Raw genomic sequence first — 20,869 nt, 5'->3', positions numbered from 1 at the left:
CTTGTCTGCTCTCAGGCCGGTCCCGCATTCAGAAAGCTGTTGCTGAGCTGGTTTGCAGACCTGCAAGCAGAAATGCTCTCAGTCAGTTTTAATTCTGGAAAGTGGATGTCCCCAGACCTAAAGGTGATGATCGCCATTTTTTAAAATTGGTGAGCAAACGCTGCGTGACTTAGATTCCCCGGGGCCCTGGGACCTCTGCTGTCTCCATGGTCAACTCTCCATGGCAGACTAGCCATCCGGGGCGCCATCCTGACTCAGTTCTGTTGTCCTCCCTTGACAGCTGATCGATGTGTTCTTCTTCCTGTTCCTCTTTGCTGTGTGGATGGTGGCCTTTGGCGTGGCCAGGCAAGGGATCCTGAGGCAAAACGAGCATCGCTGGAGGTGGATATTCCGCTCGGTCATCTATGAGCCCTACCTGGCCATGTTTGGCCAGGTGCCCAGTGATGTGGATGGTGAGCCTGGCTTGGCCCAGGTGGGGACGGCAGGGAAGAGGCAGTTGCTTCTAGAACCAGCCTCCAGGGCTCCCCGTTCTGACCTTCAGGGGCCGTCCTGGAAGCACACAGCTGGGGTTGGGCCCCCACCAGGCAGTGAACGCGAACCCTTGAAACCTTTTCTTTGCTCCTGAACAGAATTTTTATGTGCAAGCTTGTACCCGACATTTCAGCCTGCAATTTGTAAATCTTTTAAAAAATAGTGTTGCTCAGCTTTTCAACAGCAACGTGGCAATGAGAGCCGCAAGCCTCACTTGTTTAGAAATGAGCGTTGGGAGGTGTACTCTCCTCTGTAACTGGGCACCCATTTATTTTAAAAAGAACAGTATTGAAAAATTTGCACTGGAACCTGGGATTTAAACTTCCAGCATCAGCCTGCTGCCAACTCTTCTTTGGAGGCTGGCTAATGGGGGCATAGATGGCATGAATTTGCCCACACCCAGGAAAGCGTGGGACATGTGCAAACTGGTGTGTTTTGAACGAGCTGTCTAAAGTATCTTTATGACGCTGACAAAGCCTGGACTTGTCAGGTCCTATCCTGCCCCCAAAAATGGATCCTGATGCTTTCCCTGCCCTGCTGGGTGCATTTCTCCATTCCGTGGGCTTTTCTCGATCACCCTCACGGCCTCGCGCAGTCTTGCTGGCTCGTTTCTGCAGCAGTCTCTTCCAAGACCTGAGAAATGGCTCTGTTTCCATGCAGTGATGGCAAGCCACCTTGTTGTCATTATTCCCCGTCTGCACACTGTACTCGCCCCTTTACACAAGTGAGCGTGATTTGTCCTCACGACAACCCTCCCCGTGGTGCTTTTCGTCCTTTGGGAGGCAGCTCATGGTAACCCGAAGAGCAAGTGGCAGCGGGGTTCCAATCCTGGTCAGCCATGGAGGCGCCCTGGGGAGGGCCGTGACTTCCCTGTCTCTCTGTTGCACTGCAGTAAAACCGGTGCAGCCCCACCTTCCCTGCAGGACTGGCCCCCAGCGGCACCCCCTCACGCACACGCTCAGACAAGGGTCCCTAGCCCAGAGCAACTCTCGGAGGGCCAGGCGCTTATACCCGCTAACTTCTCAGAGCTTTCTCAGCACATCACCGAAAGCTCTGCATCCTCACCCCAGACTCAGACTTCCTCCCAGCAACCCGCCCCTCCCCCCCACTGCCCATTCTGGGATCTGGCACCACCACGCGCACAGTTGTGTAAATCAGAAGGCTCTGTGTCACATTTTTGTATCTAATTCACCAGCTGGTTTTGTTGATTTGTCTCCTAAATGTCTTTGAAATCCAACTACTTTTGACCACCCCCACCGCCATCCCCCCACAATGCCCCCCAACCCCCACTATCCTGGTCGCCCACCTGCCTGCATGGCTCTTAGTGGTGACCTCCACATGGTCCCTCTGGCTGCTTGCCATCTGTGCTGTAGCCACAGCGATCTTTTAATAAAGAGAATCTGATGTGTCTTTCCTCTGCTTAAAGCAGTCTCATGGCTACCCATTGTTTTTAGTATAAAGTTTAAAAACATCGACATGTCTGGCCGCTGCACGTGTCATTCCGTCATTTCCACAGACGTTTCCGGCCCCCGACCACAGGGCCTGTCTGGATACCCTGGGTGCCCACGTCTCCACAGTTACGTAGTTGGCTCCTGCTTGTTCTCAGTGGGCAGCTCAGAGACCCATCCTCCGTGGGGAAGCTGTTTCTGGAAAAGCAGCCTCCGTTTAAGCCCGCTGTCTACACTGTGCATGTCTTTCTGAGCACTTGTCCCGGCCTGAAATTTTAAACTTGTGTGGTTGGTTATCTGCCTACGCAAAGAGGCTGCAGGTCCCAGAGGGTCAAGGTCATGTCTACCTTGCCCTTCCTCTCATCTCCCACCCTAGTCAAGCACCTGGCTCATACTAGCTGCTCAGTAAACACTCACCGCGTAGATAGGTGAATGTGTGATTCCAAGGCGTACACCTTGTTTGGACGAAGCGCCTTACAAGGGTGCTCAGCACGTCACATGATCTTTGTCCTGTGTCGCTCTGGGGTGCCCCAGCACGGCCCCCTCCAGGGGCCCTCACTTTGCCTTTTGGTGTCTATGTCCTCAGGTACCACGTACGACTTCGCCCATTGCACCTTCACCGGGAACGAGTCCAAGCCGCTGTGTGTGGAGCTGGATGAGCACAACCTGCCCCGCTTCCCCGAGTGGGTCACCATCCCCCTGGTGTGCATCTACATGCTGTCCACCAACATCCTGCTGGTCAACCTGCTGGTCGCCATGTTTGGGTGTGTGCTCGGGTGTCTGCGGGCGGGGCCGGGGGAACTGGGGACAGCGCGGCCAGTGCCCACCCTCAGGGGCCTGGTGGTGTGGACGGGGCGGGGCCTCACAGAATACAGTGCGTCCCTGTTAGCCGGGCTGTAAGTCGGTTTGCTACCAAAGACCAGTGCCTGTCACACCTTCCAGAACCCCACTCAGTCACCTCCCGTGAGCTCCGTGATGTGGGCACAATGGAGGCTGCAATGCAGTTCGTTCCGTCTCCAAGGTTCCTGTTTCCTGTGGGATTCAGCGGTGCGGGTGCCCAGTTGCTGCTTTGAAGATGTCAGTTTAACGACAAATTCAGAGTCAGGAGAGTAACTCTCCTTTGGGGCTTACGTCTAGTGCGGGTGAGGGAGGATGTGATGGTGATGCTAAAATATTTGTATTGCTTTTGGCGATCCTCCGAATACACTTTGAAAATCATGGTTTCCATGTCCCCTTCATCTTTCTTAGGAGGGTTTCCAAGAGCCCCATGTGGAACTTTCATTGGGTGGCAGCGCCTCAGTTTTGTGCTGTTGCTGTAAGGTGGGAAGTCAGTTTCAGTTCATGAGTCCTGGCACAGACAGACAGACAGCATTTAGCAACAAGATACAAATTAAAAAATCATTTATGAAACTCTGGGGTGGAAGAGAAATCCTGAGCTGGGGCCGAGGGTAGGGGGTGGGGTACCTGCCTCTGGGGACAGGACCCCTCAGGGGCCTGCCTGAGCAGGGAGGGGCGGTCTGGTTTTTCTGTGTACAGAGAAGTCTTTCTCTAGTCCAGCTGCTACATTGGGGCCACAATGACGTTTCTGAAACGTCACTGCTCTGCTTAAAGTGGTGGAAGGGTTTCCGTATCTCCCCATAGCGTTCAGGGTAAGTTTGAGGCTCCTCAGCTCCCCCAGCCCCACGCCCACCTCCCCGATGCCATCTTTGATCTGGCCTTTGAACAGAACAGACCTTTAGGTTTAACCTCTGCCATTTGTCCTGGGCAGGCACCCACGTGTCTGTCCCTACACAGGTGATCTGCCATGCCAGACGATTTTTCAGGGATTACCTGTTTCACCTCGACTTGCTCCTGTCCCATTTCTTGCTTGCCCTTTAAGGAACCAACCATCCTCCTTTGCCAGAGTGGTCCCTGATGCCCTCCCCACTTCGCAGAGAGACTCCTTGGGCCCCTTGCACTGTGACGACCTTCTCTCCTTCTAGACAGTAAGCTCTGAAGAATGGAGCCTGTACCTGTCGCAGCACCTGGCACCTGTGGGTTTGTTCGTTGAATGAAAAGAACACGTTCTTTCCCATGTTTTGTTTGTTACTCAGTTAAAGTTAGACACGTAGTTGCCAGGTCTATTATTTACTGAGAAGCTTCAATGGTGAATAACAGGCCAGCAAGGGAGTCATTGCACAGATGGATAACAATTGCTCTGTGCCAGGTGCCCGAACCACAAAGACCACGCGGCCATTGGTCCCACATGGACTTAAAGGGGGACCGCAGCCCTTCCCTGGCACTGTCCAGGGAACTGCTGGCCAGGGAGGACTCAGGAGTCCAGAAGCCCGTGTGGCTCACGGGAAGCTCTACCATGTCATGCAGCCAGAGTCCCTATGTCTGAGATTGCAGAGAGAGGTGGTAGTAATGGGTGATTCTGTGTTCACGTCCGGGCAGGGAAGGGAGAACTTCCCAAATTTGAAGCAAGAGTGGGGGGGGAGATGGGACGGTTTGAGGTCCTATTTTAAACTGACAAGTCCATAGTCCCACTAATATAATTTCTACGGAAATTAAACAGGCCGACAGCTCCCACTGCCATGACCTCTGAGCTACAGGAATTCAGTAAAGCTCAGTGAGGCCCAGAGGAGACTACTCAGAGCTTTCCCGAGTCTGTGTGCTGTGTGTGAGGTGTTCACCAAAGCCATTCTCCAGGACCGTGATACATCTGTAATCCCTTACCTGCATAACAATCACGAAATGGTAGAATTTGGAGCCCTGAGGGGCTGGCACCAGTCTTTCATTTTCTGGGTGGGGACATGAAAGTCCGGCATCTCAGTGTCTGCGGCCCTGGCCAGGCCACATGCTGTCAGGCTGGCCTGAGTCCATTCGAGGCTCGAATGCAGGTCTCTTCCCCACGAGGCCCAGCCATTGCGCTGCACCCCACTGGCTCCCCATTCACTAAGTGTGACAACTTGGGGACATGCCTTTTCTTGGGGGGCCTCCTAGACTAGTCTTGGGTTTTCTTTGTTAACACCTGATGGGAAGCTGAGTGCCTCTAGCGTGGTCCCCATGCGGTCTTTGGGCTGAATTTTCAGAGCACTGTTTCTTCTGGTCGGGACAGCCGTTCTGGGCTTACTCCGCGCCCGACGGCCCCGTGGCTGTGACCTGTCTGGCGTCACATTAAAATGGTCATGTAAAAGCTTAATCGTACTCAGTGGCAACCTTATGAACGGTAACATAAATGCACCTGTGAGGATTTTAAAGCCGTGTGGGAGTGTTCTCTAGATGGTGTTCAGTGGGGAAGGAAGTGGGTGTGAGCACCTGTGATAATTCTGTATTCATATGATCCATCACCATCAGTGACTCTGGGTCATCTTAACACAGAGGTAAGGCGCTGACAGGCGCCTGTCCTAAAGATAAATCCATCCCCTGCATTTCTTCTGAAAAGGCCTCGTCAGACATGCCCTGATGTAGGATAATGTCTAACAAAATACTTTCTTAATCATAGGAATAGTGTATGTTTATTGTGAATATGCAGAAAAGTAGAAAAAAGAAAATAATCACTTGGTATAGACTAAAGGTTTGGGTGCTACTAACACAGGCTACTGGGGGCTGTTGACATGGGGGTGACAAGAGGAAAAAGAGAGCAGGTAATTGTAATAATAGCAAGAGCTAAGATGTATTGACGCCGTCCCGTGCTAGCCACACCCAGGTGCTTTATAAGTGGGACCTCATTTAATTATGAATCATTTTGTGCAGGTGTGGCTTTTTATCATTTACAAATGAGGTGTTGGAGGCAGGGAGGTTAGGTCTGCTGTTAAAGGAGGATACGGCACGGAAACGCATTGATAATCTAATACAGCACAATACAATGTCATACACGCAGCCTGAAAGGCTATGACTTACAAAGGACTGGTGCACAGGGAGGGCAGTTATTCATCGTGACAGGCAGTGGGGGTGGGGCTATGATCAGCAGCAGTGGTGGGGGTGACGTTTGCGAGGAGGGCACTGTGTCTGGAGCCCAGAGCCTGGCCAGCGGGGGGAAAGGCCGGGAAGGCGAAGCTAGTGTGGGGAACACGGCAAGTGGGGAGCAGGGCGGCAGGGGGCTTGGGTACGAAGGTCTTTTACGTCTTGTTACAAGATTTGGATATTTTCCTGTAGGTGAAGGGAGCTTTCATGGATCTTCACACAGACCTATGTACAGTCTTACTGGAGTTACTCCAATAGCACTATACGAAATGGAGTTAGCACTTCAAAAATCAGTGTGATTTAAATCTCTGGTTGCCTCTCACTGCTGGGTTTGCACGTGCTTCTGATGCTACAGAATGAGAGGGAGCTGGGATGTGAATGTGCCCGCTAGGGCAACGTGAGGGCGCAGAAAGTCAGGGTCACCTGGGGTCCTGGGCGGGACTGGCTGCACCTTGCTGGCCTGTCAGGGACGGAATAGCCAACGGAAAACACAGGAAATCTGAGAAATGCTTGGAGGAAGGGTTTACCTGATTGAAATCTAGCTGGCAAGTTTCTCGTGTTTCGATTTATTCGAAAATTTGGCCACTGTTTTACCCTCTACTTCTTCTCTGTGAATTTGTTGCAGACTTTTCATTCTGTTAATCAATCTTTCTATTTTGGTTTTTACTACCAAATGGCTCTAATTACTGCTTAAAAAAAAATCATTTTAACATCTGTTGTACCAGTCTCCCTCATTATTCTTATTCAAACTTTCCTGGCTTTTCTTGTATATTTAATCATATGGAGAAGCATAAGCGGCATCTTCTAAAATCCTTTTTTCTTTCTCTTTCAAAAAAAAAAAGTATGAATTTTACTGCGATGATGTTAACTTTGTAGAATCATTTCGGAGAAGCTGACATTTTAAAAACACCGATATTTCACCATCCAGAAAAAATGGTGTGATTCTCGATTTATTCAAATAGGTATAGTTTCTCAATGAAGTTTTATGGTTTTATTCATGTGGATCTGGAAAGTGTTTTGTTACATTTTTGCTAACCGTTCGTTGAGAGTGAAATATTTTTTCTAACATTGTTTTTTTCAATAACCACATTTTCAATAACCATGTAGGAAGATTATCAATGTTTTGCTTTTTTATTTTAGAACAAGTCTCCTTCCTGAATTTTTTTCTCTTTTCTTTTTATCATGTCATAGAAGGTTCTTCCTATTTCTTATTTATTAAGCTCTTTTCTTCTTCTCTTTCTCTTTCCCCTACCTCTTCCCCTACTCCTTCTCCTTCTTCTTACCAGAAATGGATGGTGAATGTTGCCAGAAGACTTTCTAGCAATGATTAAAACAATATTTTTTCCTTTTGATCTGTGATGGATTATGGAAATGATAAATGATATAAATGTTCTTAATACTTAGTCATCCTCTGTTCTTTGCTCATGGCATATCATTCCTTTCGCGTACTGCTGGGTTTCATTTACGTACAAGGCTATCTGAATCCTGAACATTTGTTATCTCCTGGTAACATCGTCAATGTCAGCGAGTTTCTGAAATGAGGGGGGCTCCTGCTTCCCCCTTGTCTCCTGCTCCGAGCAGGGTGCTCACGTGGTTGTGGGAGACAGAGATCTGTTATCACCGCCAGTCTCCCGCCAGCTGGGGAGCTGAGGGCACAGCTACCACAGGAGATGGAGGGTCAAAGGGGACACTGCAGCATTTGTCTCAGGGAAGGCACTAGACGGTCCCTGGTGGGCAGGGAGACTGAAAACCCTCTGGGTTGGGTGGGTGATTGTGTGCATGGCAGAGATGCTCTCTGAGCTGCTCCGGACGGAGGATTTGCTGAGGGGGTGTGCGCCAGAACTCAGCTCTCCTCTACACAAATGGAAAGCTCTGTCTACAGAACCTAAAGATTGTTTTAGCAAAGCAGTTTGAAACAGTGCTCAATTTTCAGCCTTCTCTGGAAAACCCTCATGTCTCTGGCTGAGTCTGGAACTGACTTGAGAGAGAAAGAACAATCTGGAAGGTGCTGCCTTATGGGAAGGGGGCCTGGGTCATCCCGAAAGCCAAAGAGAAACAGTGATATGAGGTGGAGTTCTTCAAAATAGCCAGTTATACAAATGCGAAGCCATATTTTCTGGGCACTGGTCTACATACGTTCTAGACCTGGGGTTGGTGACTTTCTCTGTGAGGTCCATTTAGGGTCAGCACTTTGGCCCAATGCACCAAAAGAAGCACCCATCCCTGCCTCTCTGCTTTGTAAAAACCATTCTTAGCTTGCAGTCCCTGCAAAACAGGTGAGGGTTGGATTTGGCCTCCATGTGGCAGTTTTCCAGTTCCTTCTCTAGATGACTAGAAGATATGAAATGTTGTCAGTGACTCTGAGTGAGTAGTTAGGATGTAGATCTCGTCCCTCTTGAACCTGTCGCAGCCACAGTTCCACTCTGAGCTCCTGAGGAAGGGAGACAGGCCCCCCTGCCAGAGTGGTCGCCTTCTCCTGCTCCAAGCATCCTGAATGCCCCCACCCACGGGAGCTATTTATTCACTTTGGATAAAACTCCAGAGAACAACATTTGATGCATTAAAATGGATGCATTTTTTCTGCGTGTGTTTGAGTTTTGGATGTGGAAGGGACAGTCAGTATAATCTATTTTTGACGAGATACGTTAAGATTTTAAGACACTCCTAGGGACATTTGAATGGCGGTAGTTGTTCTGGTGCAAAGTAGTAACGTGGATTCCTGGCAGGTTCTCAGCCTGGACTTCATTAATTCGGGTGTGCCCGTCGTCCCCTCGTACTGCGCAGCAGAACTCTGCAGAACCCATTGCAGACATAGAACCAGCCAGGGACCCCCGGGGATGGACAGCAATGCTCGGTGTCAGCCCCAAAGCAAATTTTTTGAGGAACCTTCAAACTGTTTTCCATAGTGGCCACACCAATTTGCAATCCCACCAGCAGTGCATGAGGATTCTCTTTTCCACATCCTCACCAACACTTGTTTGTTGATTTCTCACAGGTGAGAGGTGGTATCTCATGGTGGTTTGAATTTGCATTTCTTTGATGATCACTGACATTAAGCGTCTTTTCATATGCATGTTGGCCATGCCTGTGTCCTCTCTGGAGACATTTCTCTTCAGATCTTCTGTGCATTTTTAATTTTTTTTTTTTTTTTTGGTGTTAAATCTAATGAGTTCTTTATATATTTTGGATATTAACCCTTTATCGGGTGTATTATTGGTGAACATCTCCCATTCGGTAGAATGTCTTTTCATTTGTTGATGATTTCCTTTGCTGTGCAGAAGCCTTTTAATTTGATGTAGTCCCATTTGTGTATTTTTTCTTTGGTTTCCCTTTCCTGAGGATATAGATTCAAAAAAATATTACTAAGAGCAATGTCAGAGAGTTTACTGCCAATGTTTTCTTCTAAAAGTTTTATGGTTTTGGGTCTTATTAGGTTGGTGTAAAAGTAATTGCGGTTGGTGCAATTGCTTTTGCACCAACCTAATACATTTAAGTCTTTAATGCATTTTGAGTTTATTCTTGTATCTGGTGTAAGAAGGTGGTCTAGCTCCACTTTTTGCATGTGTCTGTCCAGTTTTCCCAGCACTATTTATTGAAGAGACTGTCTTTACCCCATTGTATATTCTTGCTTCATCATAGATTAGTTGACCGTATAGGTGTGAGTTTATTTCTGGGCTCTCAGTCCCATCCCATTGATCTATGTGTCTGTTTTTATGTCAGTACCATACTGTTTTGATTACTGTAGCCTTGTAGTATAGTTTGATATCAGGTGGCGTGATACCTCCAACTTTGTTTTTCTTTCTCAAGATTACTTTGGCTATTCGGGGTCTTTTATGGTTTTATACACATTTTAGGATTATTGATTCTAGTTCTGTGAAAAATGCCATTGATGTTTTGATAGGAATTGCACTGAATCTATAGATTGCTTTGGGTAGTTTGGACATTTTAACGATGTTGATTCTTCCTATCCATGAGCACAGTATATGTATGTTCCCATTTATTTGTATCTTCTTAAATTTCTTTCTTCAATGTCTTACAATTTTCTGAGTACAGGTCTTTTACCTTCTCGATTAAATTTATTCTTGGCATTTTGTTTTATTGTATGTTATTGATGCAATTGTAAATGAGAAAGGAATGAGCATTTTCAAGGCCTTGATAAGTATTAACAAACCACTTTCCCAGATTGTTGACAATTAAACTCCCACGATATGAGGGCCAATTATTCCTAAGAAAGTCGACACCTTGGGCTTCTTTGTATCTAACATAATAGTCGTCTAATGAAAAAAGAGGCTCCTTAAAAAGTTTTGAAATAAAAAATAATTTTAAAGTTCCTTGCACGTTTGTGTGTGTGTGTGTGTGTGTGTGTGTGTGTGCTTGAAAAGGAAAAACAAAACAAAACAAAAAGCCAGACGCAATTCTGGCCCTGATTGAATGGAAGGGCACCCGGGGTCGAGCTGTTCTGGCCCGGACACCAGCATGGAGTCTCCTCCCTGCCTGGACTTAAACTGTGCCGGTGGTAGCTTAGAATCCACATTACCGTGTTTGGCAGTGAAATGACAGGCGTGTGGAAGGAAAGGCTTGACCCTCTCTCCCCTCTTGCCAGCTACACGGTGGGCACCGTCCAGGAGAACAACGACCAGGTTTGGAAGTTCCAGAGGTACTTCCTGGTGCAGGAGTACTGCAACCGCCTCAACATCCCGTTCCCCTTCGTCGTCTTCGCGTACTTCTACATGGCGGTGAAGAAGTGCTTCAAGTGCTGTTGCAAGGAGAAGCGCCCGGAATCTTCTGCCTGCTGTGAGTGGCGTGCCCATTTGGGCTGGGGATCGAAAGTAGTGATTTATTTCAGGGGAGCGTTGCCCGACCTGTATGTCAGCGGGAGGGCCTGACTCAGTCATCTCATCGCTCACGTCTGTCTGTCTGTCTGTCTGTCGAGCTTAGGCATCCGGCCAGCCAATGACTCACTCAAGAGAAAGGGTAGATTGAGAGTGCCGGGGTAACCCTATTTGGGGGGAATAACTTTTGGACAGACCTTATGAGAATGTCAATAGTACGTGGAGCAAGCGTGAGTTATGGGATGGTGACAAAACACCAGCAAAACATTTTGTTTTGCTGCCCGTTACTGCTTGGACATTTCTTCTCTGGGAAATGCTGGCCTTCCCCGCAGCAGGGCTTGTGACTTTTCTGGTCATCCTTAAGGAATTAGAAACTAACAGTTAATAGTTTCCACTTAGAAATTAGACTGTGCGGTCCAATATCTGAACCGGCCCACTGACCGGCATTTAGAGGGGACGCTGTCCGTTGTACCGGTAGAGTTGTCAGAAAAGGTGGGCCTCGGCTCTACCCTGTCTTTCTTACTCCCTCTCCCCACTCACCAGCTACCGTTACTGACCCTCTGTGGGCTGGAGCACAAGGAGGAAGGAGGGAAAAGAGCAGAAAGTCCTTTCTAGAAACAGTGGCACCATTCAAAGCTGTCTCCACGCTGTCTGGACTGGAACGTGTTTAAAACTGACCCTTTATTGTGTGGGCACTCGCTGGGTCCTTCAGCGGTTGCCTGGCTGGCTCCTCTAAACACAGCTCCCTGGCCATTGCTCCCCCACAGCCTCTGCTTTCCAGCGGTCCCTTCTGCACAGACTCTCCCTGTTGGGGACCCACTTCCTTCTAGGGAGCAGGAGTCAACGTGTCTGCCCTTTGTTCTCTTTTTCTTGTGGTTACCCACCTCCTTAGCTCTGACAAACTCTGGGGTCCAGCACCCTCTCCTCACCTGTTCTGGGAGCCAGAAACTCCCACCGTTGGCCGCAAGTTACACCTGGGCCCCCCACCGTCTCCTTTCACTGCAGGGAGCACGTATCCAGCTCTCCTCGCGCATCAGGCGAGGTTTTCTTAGTACCTGATCCCGGAGCTACTAGGCCAGACAAGTCTTCCTGATCCACAGACACGTTTCAAGCAAATTAAGTTAGAAAGGAGGGAAAGGGCTATTTTTATTCACCTGGAGGTTTGGAGACAAAGGAAAAGATCCGGAGGGCGCCACCCACCCATTCTCCTGGCCCTGTAGCCTCAGATTTAAGCCCGGGGATTCATCTCTGTGGGGGGTGTGACTTCTCCATCAGGCACGGCACTGGGGTCCATGGACTTCATGGTCCCCCCAAGTCTTTCACTTTCTTTTAAAAATCAGAAGAAAAAGCATGACCTTTTAGTCCACAGAAAATATGTTGGTATACATTTGTCTTTGTACCAATCCAGTCACAAAATATTTTTTGTGATTATTTTTTTTTCCTTATCCAGGAAGGGGCCCCTGAGGATAGTAGTCCGAGGCCCTAGGGCCCCAACTTGTGCTGGTCCGCATAGAACTTCACCGTCTTAGCACTGAGTGTTCTGCACTGAGGTCAACAATTAGGGGGACTGACCTTCCCCGTTTGCCAGGGACTGTCCTGCTTGTAAAATGGCAAGCAGGGCGCCCCAGGAACCCTGTCGTTGCCAGAGTTGCCGGTCACCCTACCAGGGCCCACAAAAGCCATAAAGTGGCCTCGTGTACTGACAAGAGATGTAGTGTTTCTTAGTCTCCTTTTTATGCGAAAAGCAGAAAAGGGCCACTTTAGGTCGCTAGGCAGATCCGTTATCTATCATTGTGTCACAAACCACCCCCAAATCCATTACCTGACAGACCCACCATTTCTTTGCCCATGATTTCATGGGTCTGTCCTTGGTTAGGGCTCAACTGGGATGGCTGGTCATTGTGCGTAGGCAGGGAGAGCAAAGCATGGAAAGGGACATGGACGAGCACATAACAAAGATAGGCTGTAAAACCATTCGTGTGGCAGGACACATTCACTGCTGCACAATATTAACTCTGGGTTCTGGGGATACAGCCGTGATCACCACACTGGGGACACTTACACCCCAGACTAGAGTAAGTCAGGGAAGACTTCCTCCTGGAAGAAGGGGTATGTAAGCTGAGACCCCAAGGATGAGTTGGAATTAGCCAGGCAAAGGGGCAGACGCTGGTAGGGGCCACAACGTGAGGTGTGGCCAAGGAGAGGAGGAAGTCATGGAGGTCAAAGGAGAGGAGAGAGGGTGCACGGGGCCGAGGGCTGTGGCCGGACTCGTGAAAGACCCTGGGCCGCATCCCGTAGCCAGGTTCTCGCTCCCCACCCTTCCCCCCCAGCCCACCAAGTCACAACGGATCGTCCTAAATCCCAGGGGAAGGAAAACAATGTAGGAGGTTCTTGTCTCCATGAGGGTTTTTGCCAGGATAAGTTAGAGATTTTCTGCTTTGTTCCTGCCTCGTTCCTACTACTCACAGGTGTGTGTCGCCCTGTGGCTGCTGGGCGTGTGTTTACGTGTGGCCCTCTGGTCTTTCCTTTGTTTTGCCTGATGAGATGGTCCCTGACTGCCGCCAGTGTTTCCATATGGGGCACATCATACTTGTCACTTCACGGCAAACCAAATATTTTGATGATTCAGAAAGTAAAAATATGAATTTTACTAGACATGATAATTGGTGGCAATTAAGAACAGTTTAACTTGCCAAGAACCATCATTTTTTTGTGGCGCTTTTTACAAGGAAGTGGAGGCAAGATACTCATGAAATGACCCTCGGGGCCGGTCATCTCACAGTTCTGTGCTGTCCCTGAAGCTACGGGGCCCCTCAACGCTGACTTTCCGAATGTAAACCTACCAATGGCCCGCCACCCGAGTCACTCTTTAAAGGATCTTCATAGCTCTTTTAACAGCATTATTTTGAGACATTGACTATCACGTTGGGGATGTCATCAGCTATCATACACGTGCCATTGCCTTTTTTGATGAAGAAAAGTGTTTTGACACTTTTGGGTAAGCTGCTGTCTTTCTCCCCATCATTTTGCCTTTGAAGACAACGTGAGTCATCTCTAACCCAAAGAATGAAAGATCTGGATACTAGAGCGGGGAACCGGAAGTGGTCTGGAATTTACACTCGAAGACCACGCCTGAAGGTCAGAGGCGTGCAATGATGCGTCTCAGCGCGACTCTCGCTGTCCTGAAGCCATGCCAGGGACAGTGTCTGTAGCACCTGGGGAAGGCTCAGGGGACAATCCGTGCCTTCCAATTTGGAGGCAAATGCGAAGTCAACTTAGGAAATGAATTGTCAACGAGAGGCTCTGGCAATACGTTGTGTATTTCTTTCCTGAATGGTTCCAGAGAGAAAACAAACAGTGAATAAAAGGTGGAGTCAGGAAGATTTGGACTCAGTATACATGAAAAGCAATATCTAACAATTAGGAAACAAATGGAAACAAATGAAGTCGTGAATTCCTCATCACTAGTGGGGCTCTGGTTGGGAGTGGGTGCATGGAGGGGCTACATGGGATGAAGGTCGCTCTCTAAAGATGCCTTGTGCTCATTCCAGGATCAGTCAAGCCAGGAAACTCAGTGTACACGTGAGAACAAATCAGTCCTCTGGATTTGGACGAGGTTAAGAAGGCAGGCAAAATGCATTATATTCCCCCCAAAACTTACTTAATGATTAAGCACAATACGAACACAAAAATGGAAACAAATTCCCCAATGTGGCCGGCAAATGGACAGGAGCTTCAGCCTGAGGAAGCAAACAAACAGGTCAGAAAGGACTCATGTTAACCTGCACCTGTGTCTCACATGGACTCTTGGGACAGTGATGACCTAGCAGCAAGTGGAGAAACAGATGGTGTGAGCGTGTGTCTTCCTCTGTCTTCAAATAGTTCTTCTCTCAGGAAGGAACAAGGAAGTAAGGGGAACGGGAAACCAGAGAAGGACAAGGTCCTCCTTCACCCAATGTGCAGCGCTGGCAGGAGAGAGGGAGCAGAGAGCCCAGCTTACTCGCTGGAGGCTTCCGGAGGTATCTAATGACCGCCGCTCATTTCTTTCTCCTTGGGACTCTCTAACTCCAGAGACCACAGCACTCTGTGGCTGCCACAGCCTCTCCTGGTAATTCATGGCCTAAGTTGACTTTGCCTCCGATGATGGGGAAGTCATGGAATTTAAGCTTGAAATTCTTCTTCGGAGAAAAATGCAAGGGTTTTCAAATAACGTTCAGAAAAGGTGGAACCCAGACTTCCATTTGGTAGTTTTTTGGTGACATCTTCAAGGAATAAAAAAAGTATGCTACCCAGGAACTGTACTTTTAAAACACTTACTGTTTTTCATTATTTGAAAAATAAGCCATATTCATTAATAGAACATTTGAAAAACACAGAAAAGCACAAATAAGAAAGCAAGGGCACGAGTACCCTTCCATCCAGATAAATACAGTTAGCAAGCTGGTATCGATTCTATTATTATTGTGTGGGCGTCTAATAATTTGCTCCGTGCATACACATCCGTAATTGAATTTGTTCATTTAATAATAAATCATGACCATTTCCCACACCCATAAATATAAATTTATATGACAACTTTTAACTGGAATATTCCACTGTATCTATGTGCCATAATTAATTTAACCATCCCGTGTTGTTAAACATGCGGGTTGTTTCGGCTCTTTTGTTATCCTATGAGCACAGTGATATTTTTCCCCCTTTATTTCGAGAAGAGAAATTTCTAGATGAACAGTCTTACACATTTGAGTCCTATGATGTTGCCTGCCCCCCCGCTCAGCCCCCACCAAGGGCTGTACCGGTTTACAGATTTTCCAGGATATGGGGAGCCTGTGTATCCACACCATTGCCAACATGGGGTGTCATCACCAGTGTACCCCCAGCTCATTTTCTGGTTTGGTTGGTAGCAATGCTGTGTCATCGTTTCTACCAGTACTGCCTGGACTGCTGGAGAAGGCGGGCACGTTTTCTTGGTCATCTGTCGTTATTGCTCTTTGGCCATCTGTGTACAGGACCGTCTGTCCTTCCTATGCTGAGTTTTAAGTACTCCTATTAGGCTTCTTCATACATTTTAGTGTCAGGAAAAGACATTGGAAATGGTTTTGCTGGGAAAAATATAATTGAAAGAAATTCAGTTAGGAATTATTTTCTAAAGTGAACAACTACCACTGAAAAATAAACCCGGAAAAAAAAAAAAAAGATGAGGAAAAAACATGAGGGAAAGGAAAGAAGTCCGTATTTGTTGTGTAGGATTTGCTTCCATCTTGCCACTTACAGTGCCTCTGTTTTGGATTCCCGATGAATTCTTTTTAAATCCAGAAAGATTACATAATTCTTCCTAAACTCTAGTATGTGGATGAGCAAATTAAAAAGTGAAAACAAGATGCATTTGCTCCAAGAGGACAGCTGCATGAGCACGTGGACGATGGCTGTGCATTGCACTGGTCAGCACCGGTGACGTGTTGCTATGCTCTCTTACTCTCTTCCCATCTGAAAGGTGAGGCACTGGAAATGAACGAAGACGCTTGCTGGAACATGCCCCAGGCCAATGGTGCAGCATGTCCTGGCTTAGATACGAGACAAAGACTAGACATAGAAGAATTTTCCTGGACTTGTACATCCCGACTGCCTATCTCGGCGGGTAGGAATGAAGTCAGGGCTTATCTGCCTCCTCTCCAGAGTTCCGACCCCAGTGTTAGGTTGGATGCACCAGGAATTACCCAGCACAATGATCGGTTTAGCCTTTTTTCTGTCTTCAAAATGGAAGAGGAGCACGTGTGAAATGTGAGAACCAGATCCATTGGTGGAATGGTTTTGGTGAGTCACACAACACACAGATGGGCCTTGGGTTAATCTCTATTTAGAATAAAGTTTGCATCCCTGTGTCCCGCAGGCAGCTCCCGGTCCTCACTGTTTTCTGAGCAATTCATTAATATCCCATCGCTCTGCGGCTGTCAGTGGTGAGTAACGTCAGTCACATCAGCCTGTGCAGGACGAGGCGGATTCTCCTGCTGCCAGAATCACAAAATGCCCAAAAGGCGTTGACTCAGGAGTGAGGGGCAAATGAAACAACATGAGTGTTTTTCTTTGTCTCATTCTTCAAGGTTTCAAAAATGAAGACAACGAGACTCTGGCGTGGGAGTGTGTCATGAAAGAAAATTACCTTGTCAAGATCAACACGAAAGCCAACGACACCTCAGAGGAGTACGTCAATCATTCATTTCTGCTCTGCAAGGTGCCTCTGGTATATGTGAACTGGCAAAACGCTGGCAGCTTCTTTGAGCAAGCTCTGTAAAGAGAGCGGTAGCACCAACAGATATTACCCAGGCCACCAAACATGACACACACGTAAACTTGTGTCAGCCTTTCAGAAAGGGGCAAAACCACCACCCTGCCATCCTGACTACCCTTCAAGGCCCTGGGGAAGAAAGAGGTATTGGGGGCCTGCAGGGCAGGGCCTTGGAGCCAGGTGACAACAGTGAGGTCTCAGTGTCACAGCTGCAGAGGTGCATTTTGGGAAAAGCCACAGATCAGGGCCAGTGGGCATCATCTTGCAGGTGCCACGCACGCGTCTCTGTGATGAAGAAGTAGAGAGATTAGAGACTGGAAAAGCCATTTGCTTGATCTGTGACAGACTGTCCCCGGGAGTCCTGGGAAGCATTTATGGGTCACGTGGAGTTGTTATAAAAATCCCGTAGAACTAGATGCCCCACCCACTCCGTAGCTAGTCGTCCACAAGCACTGTCGTGCAGGGCCTCTGAGTGCCCTTCTTACTGTGTGGGTTAGCACAGCTAGCGGTCAGATGTCACACATACTGGGAGCTCCAAACACACCTCAACATTCTCTCTAACAAAACTGCATCCCTTTGTTAGGGTCAGCATGGCTATTGGGGTGCCTGAGAGAGTGCTTTTTTCCTTGAAGTGACAAAGCAGACGCCCTAAGCCTTCTCCATTCCTCGACTCTGAGATCTTTGTTCTGGAAGGGAGGGGCGGACGTTAGGGGTCCTCTTCCACCACCATCAGTACAGCTAGCCTCTGTGTGCTGCACTTCAGTGGGGTGAGCGCGGAATTCTGCTTCGCTTGGGTATTGGGAGAAAAGTTCAAGAAAGGTAAATGCAGCTGACATTGACTGAGTTGAAAATGAAAATGATCTGTATTTTGTTCTTTGAAAAACTGTAAAATGGAGCCTAACAGCCCTTTCTCAATCTCTCTCTCTCTCTCTCTTTGACTTCCTTGAAGAATGAGACATCGGTTTAGACAGCTGGACACAAAGGTATAGTTCTGCTTATAGTTTATGAAATATTTTTATCTCTGGTATTGAGATTTTAGGTGAGGCCAGTGGTTATGGTCCGAAGGTAAAAGGAGTTCATTATTGAAAACAATAGATGTGACTCTGTTCGTATTCAGCTTTCTTCATTCACTGCATAAGGTCTGGGTGCTGGAAGGGAATTGCTCCTCAGATGCTTCAGCCCACATGGGAATTCGTCCTGCAGTGCCATACCCATGATCTCTAAAATCTTGTCTACCTAACCCAGGGCCGCCTGTCTGAAGGGTCAGGGATAACATGCTTGCAATTACAGGAAACACCAGAGAAGCTCAGAAGTGGTTTGGGAGCCCCTGCGTCTCTGTGCTAGTCTTTGATGTCGCTGTGATTCCCTATTTAATTGGAAGGGCATCGCAAATGCATGAATACACATGTGGACATGAGCTGGGTGTCTGGAAACTGAGATTAGGTTCAACAGAAATTACAGTCGATTCACAAATACTGGATCCCCGTTAGGCTCTGAAAAGAAGACGACACCTGGCGTTGTGTCATGGTACTTTGAAAATGGCGGCGTGACTGATGGCATCCACGGTGCCTACCAGTGCCTTGCCGTTTGACAGCTGGACAGGACCTGTCTGGGGCAGCAGACCCTCCCGAGCCCAGCACCTCACCCACAGCGGGGTTCAGTGAGCACTGGTTGAGTAACGAATGAGCAGAAGGTGCCCCTTATAGATCTCTCACAAGAGAATGTACCCAGTTCACAATTTCTTGTTGATTTCTTTATGTGTTATTTACCATCAGCATTTTAAAAACCCAAGGCTGTGTTACCATGGGCCTCACCTTCTGAACTCTGGTCCTATGCAGAGTGGTGAGTCCTGGACCCCCAGAGTAGGTCCTCTTTCCTCCCGAACTTATCTTCCTCTCTTCCCGTCCCCGAGAACTGCCAGCTGTATACATTGGCGTCGACTCCTCAGAATGATGGTACCTTCTGTGCTGACAATCGAATGTTCTCGTTCACAATTCGCTTTAGTTACCTGTTGCTGCATAACAAACGACTCCACCCTTTAGTGGCTTCAAACAGCCACTTCATTTTGCCCTTGCTCTTGTGGGCCAGGAATTAGGGAAGGGCTCAGCTGGGCTGTTCTCCTGCTTCACATTTTCTCAGCTGGTGTTGAGTCTAGAGTCTAGCACCTTGGTGTTCTTCCGAGTGGCCTCTCTCTCCCGCGTGACATCTGATCTGTGTGGCTTGGGCTTGTCACAGCATGGTGGTCGGAGGACTGCCCCACTTCTTACATGGTACCTGGCTTCCAAGAATGAGGAAGCAGAAACCGCCAGTACTCAAAGTCTAGGCCTGGACCCCGCACCATGTCCCTTCCCCGAGTCTATTGATCAAAGCATCCCAGGAAAGCCTGGGTTCAGGTCGGGGAGGAGTGGCCCACCTCTTGTGATGTGGAGTGGCACACGAGTACAGGGAGAAAGGCTGCAGGCAGCCGTCTTTGGAGACATGCTATCGCACTGTAGCATCTCGTTATGCGCCTCTCATTTCCATGTTGTATTGTTGCTGATTTTTAATTGAGGGCTGGGAAGACTCCTATTTTATTAGAGTTGAGAGTTGTACCCAAGTAAGCATGCTAGGGTGTGTTTCCTGAGGATAGTCAGTGGAGAGGGAAAAGAAAAGTGCTGGATATTTTTAAAGACCAGAGAAAATTTATAGAATATTAAGAGAATGTATGAAAGGAGGAGCAGGAGGGGATAATATTCTAGGATTGAGCATTTCTATTGGACATATGTAGCATGCAATACATAATATTATAAAACCTTATATGATATATTCACTTTTCCACATCATGTATTTAAATGTATTGTCAGCTGCTTCTATACCTAGGCCACATAGCACACAGTATTTACTGAGTGCCTGCCACGTGCCAGGCATTGGACTCAGTGCCATCAAAGCAGACTTGGCCCCTGAAGTTCGTGAATGGACCCTTTGTTAGACGGTTTGGGTGTCAGAGCATTTTCAGGCTGAACTGTATAGGCTTGGGTAGCAATAACGATTTTCTAAGCAGTGTCCACGTGCGTGCCAGATGGTCTGGTCCGGGAAATAGAGGCGCTGGGGACTTGCTTAGGTGCCGTGTTTGTAGAGAAAACAGGCTGTTTCTATGTGTTCCCTTGTGTTGTTTCACTTGTGGATTCACTAGGGTGGCTTTGGAGGGAGCTGATGGAAATTAGGCTTAAGGGTTGGGCCGAAGCTTCCGCCAGCCACACCTTGGTGCTGACCCACCTGGGGCGTACTGGGAGTGAACAGGGCACAGAGGGGCAGTGCAGGAGCCTCTGTCCTCCTGGTCACCTGCCAGGCCTGGGGCAGAGGTCATCGGGAGAACTAGGCACTGGACAAGCTGACCTGCCTCCCAGGGACCAGGGAGACCTCCCAGCCAATGAGGGTCTGGGCAGGGCGCACCTCTCAGTGGGGACAGTGGACTTGAGCAGTTGGGAGTAGTGGGGGCGGGGGAGTCATATATAATGAAATAATATAAAATTGAAGGCTGTGCACACACATGTGCAAGCCAGGGGTCTCCAGGGACCTCCGAGAAGGGCTTGCAGGCTTGGCCCTCTGGGCGTCCCCCGGCTGAGGAGCTCAGCCCCTTTGCTCGTTCCTGCAAGAAGCCCACCTACACCATGCATTTTGTAGGTTTGGGGAGAAATTGGGCGGCTTCCAGGGAAGACTCAAACTTCACAGCACATCAGCGGCTGTCATGGGATTTCACCTCTCCCCCTTCTCTCCTGACCCCAGCCCCCTTCTCATCCTGCTCCCCTGCCCCCCTTTCTCCTGTTAATCCCCTCCTGGATCCT

The 20,869-nt window shown here is 48.3% G+C and overlaps 1 protein-coding gene across 1 annotated transcript in view; it reads left to right on the top strand.

Moving 5' to 3' along the window:
* TRPM8 (transient receptor potential cation channel subfamily M member 8) overlaps positions 1-20,869 on the top strand; it is an 84,658-nt gene that overhangs the window by 57,609 nt on the left and 6,180 nt on the right. The window contains exons 20-24 of the mRNA XM_033111407.1: positions 281-452; positions 2,566-2,743; positions 10,531-10,721; positions 16,861-16,960; positions 17,995-18,028. Coding sequence (XP_032967298.1) covers positions 281-452; positions 2,566-2,743; positions 10,531-10,721; positions 16,861-16,960; positions 17,995-18,028 — 675 coding nt within the window. The remainder of the gene's footprint in view (positions 1-280; positions 453-2,565; positions 2,744-10,530; positions 10,722-16,860; positions 16,961-17,994; positions 18,029-20,869) is intronic.

The sequence above is a fragment of the Rhinolophus ferrumequinum genome, chromosome 8, assembly GCF_004115265.2.
Source record: "Rhinolophus ferrumequinum isolate MPI-CBG mRhiFer1 chromosome 8, mRhiFer1_v1.p, whole genome shotgun sequence".
Taxonomy (NCBI): domain Eukaryota; kingdom Metazoa; phylum Chordata; class Mammalia; order Chiroptera; family Rhinolophidae; genus Rhinolophus; species Rhinolophus ferrumequinum.
This window is presented reverse-complemented; position numbering and strand designations above follow the sequence as displayed.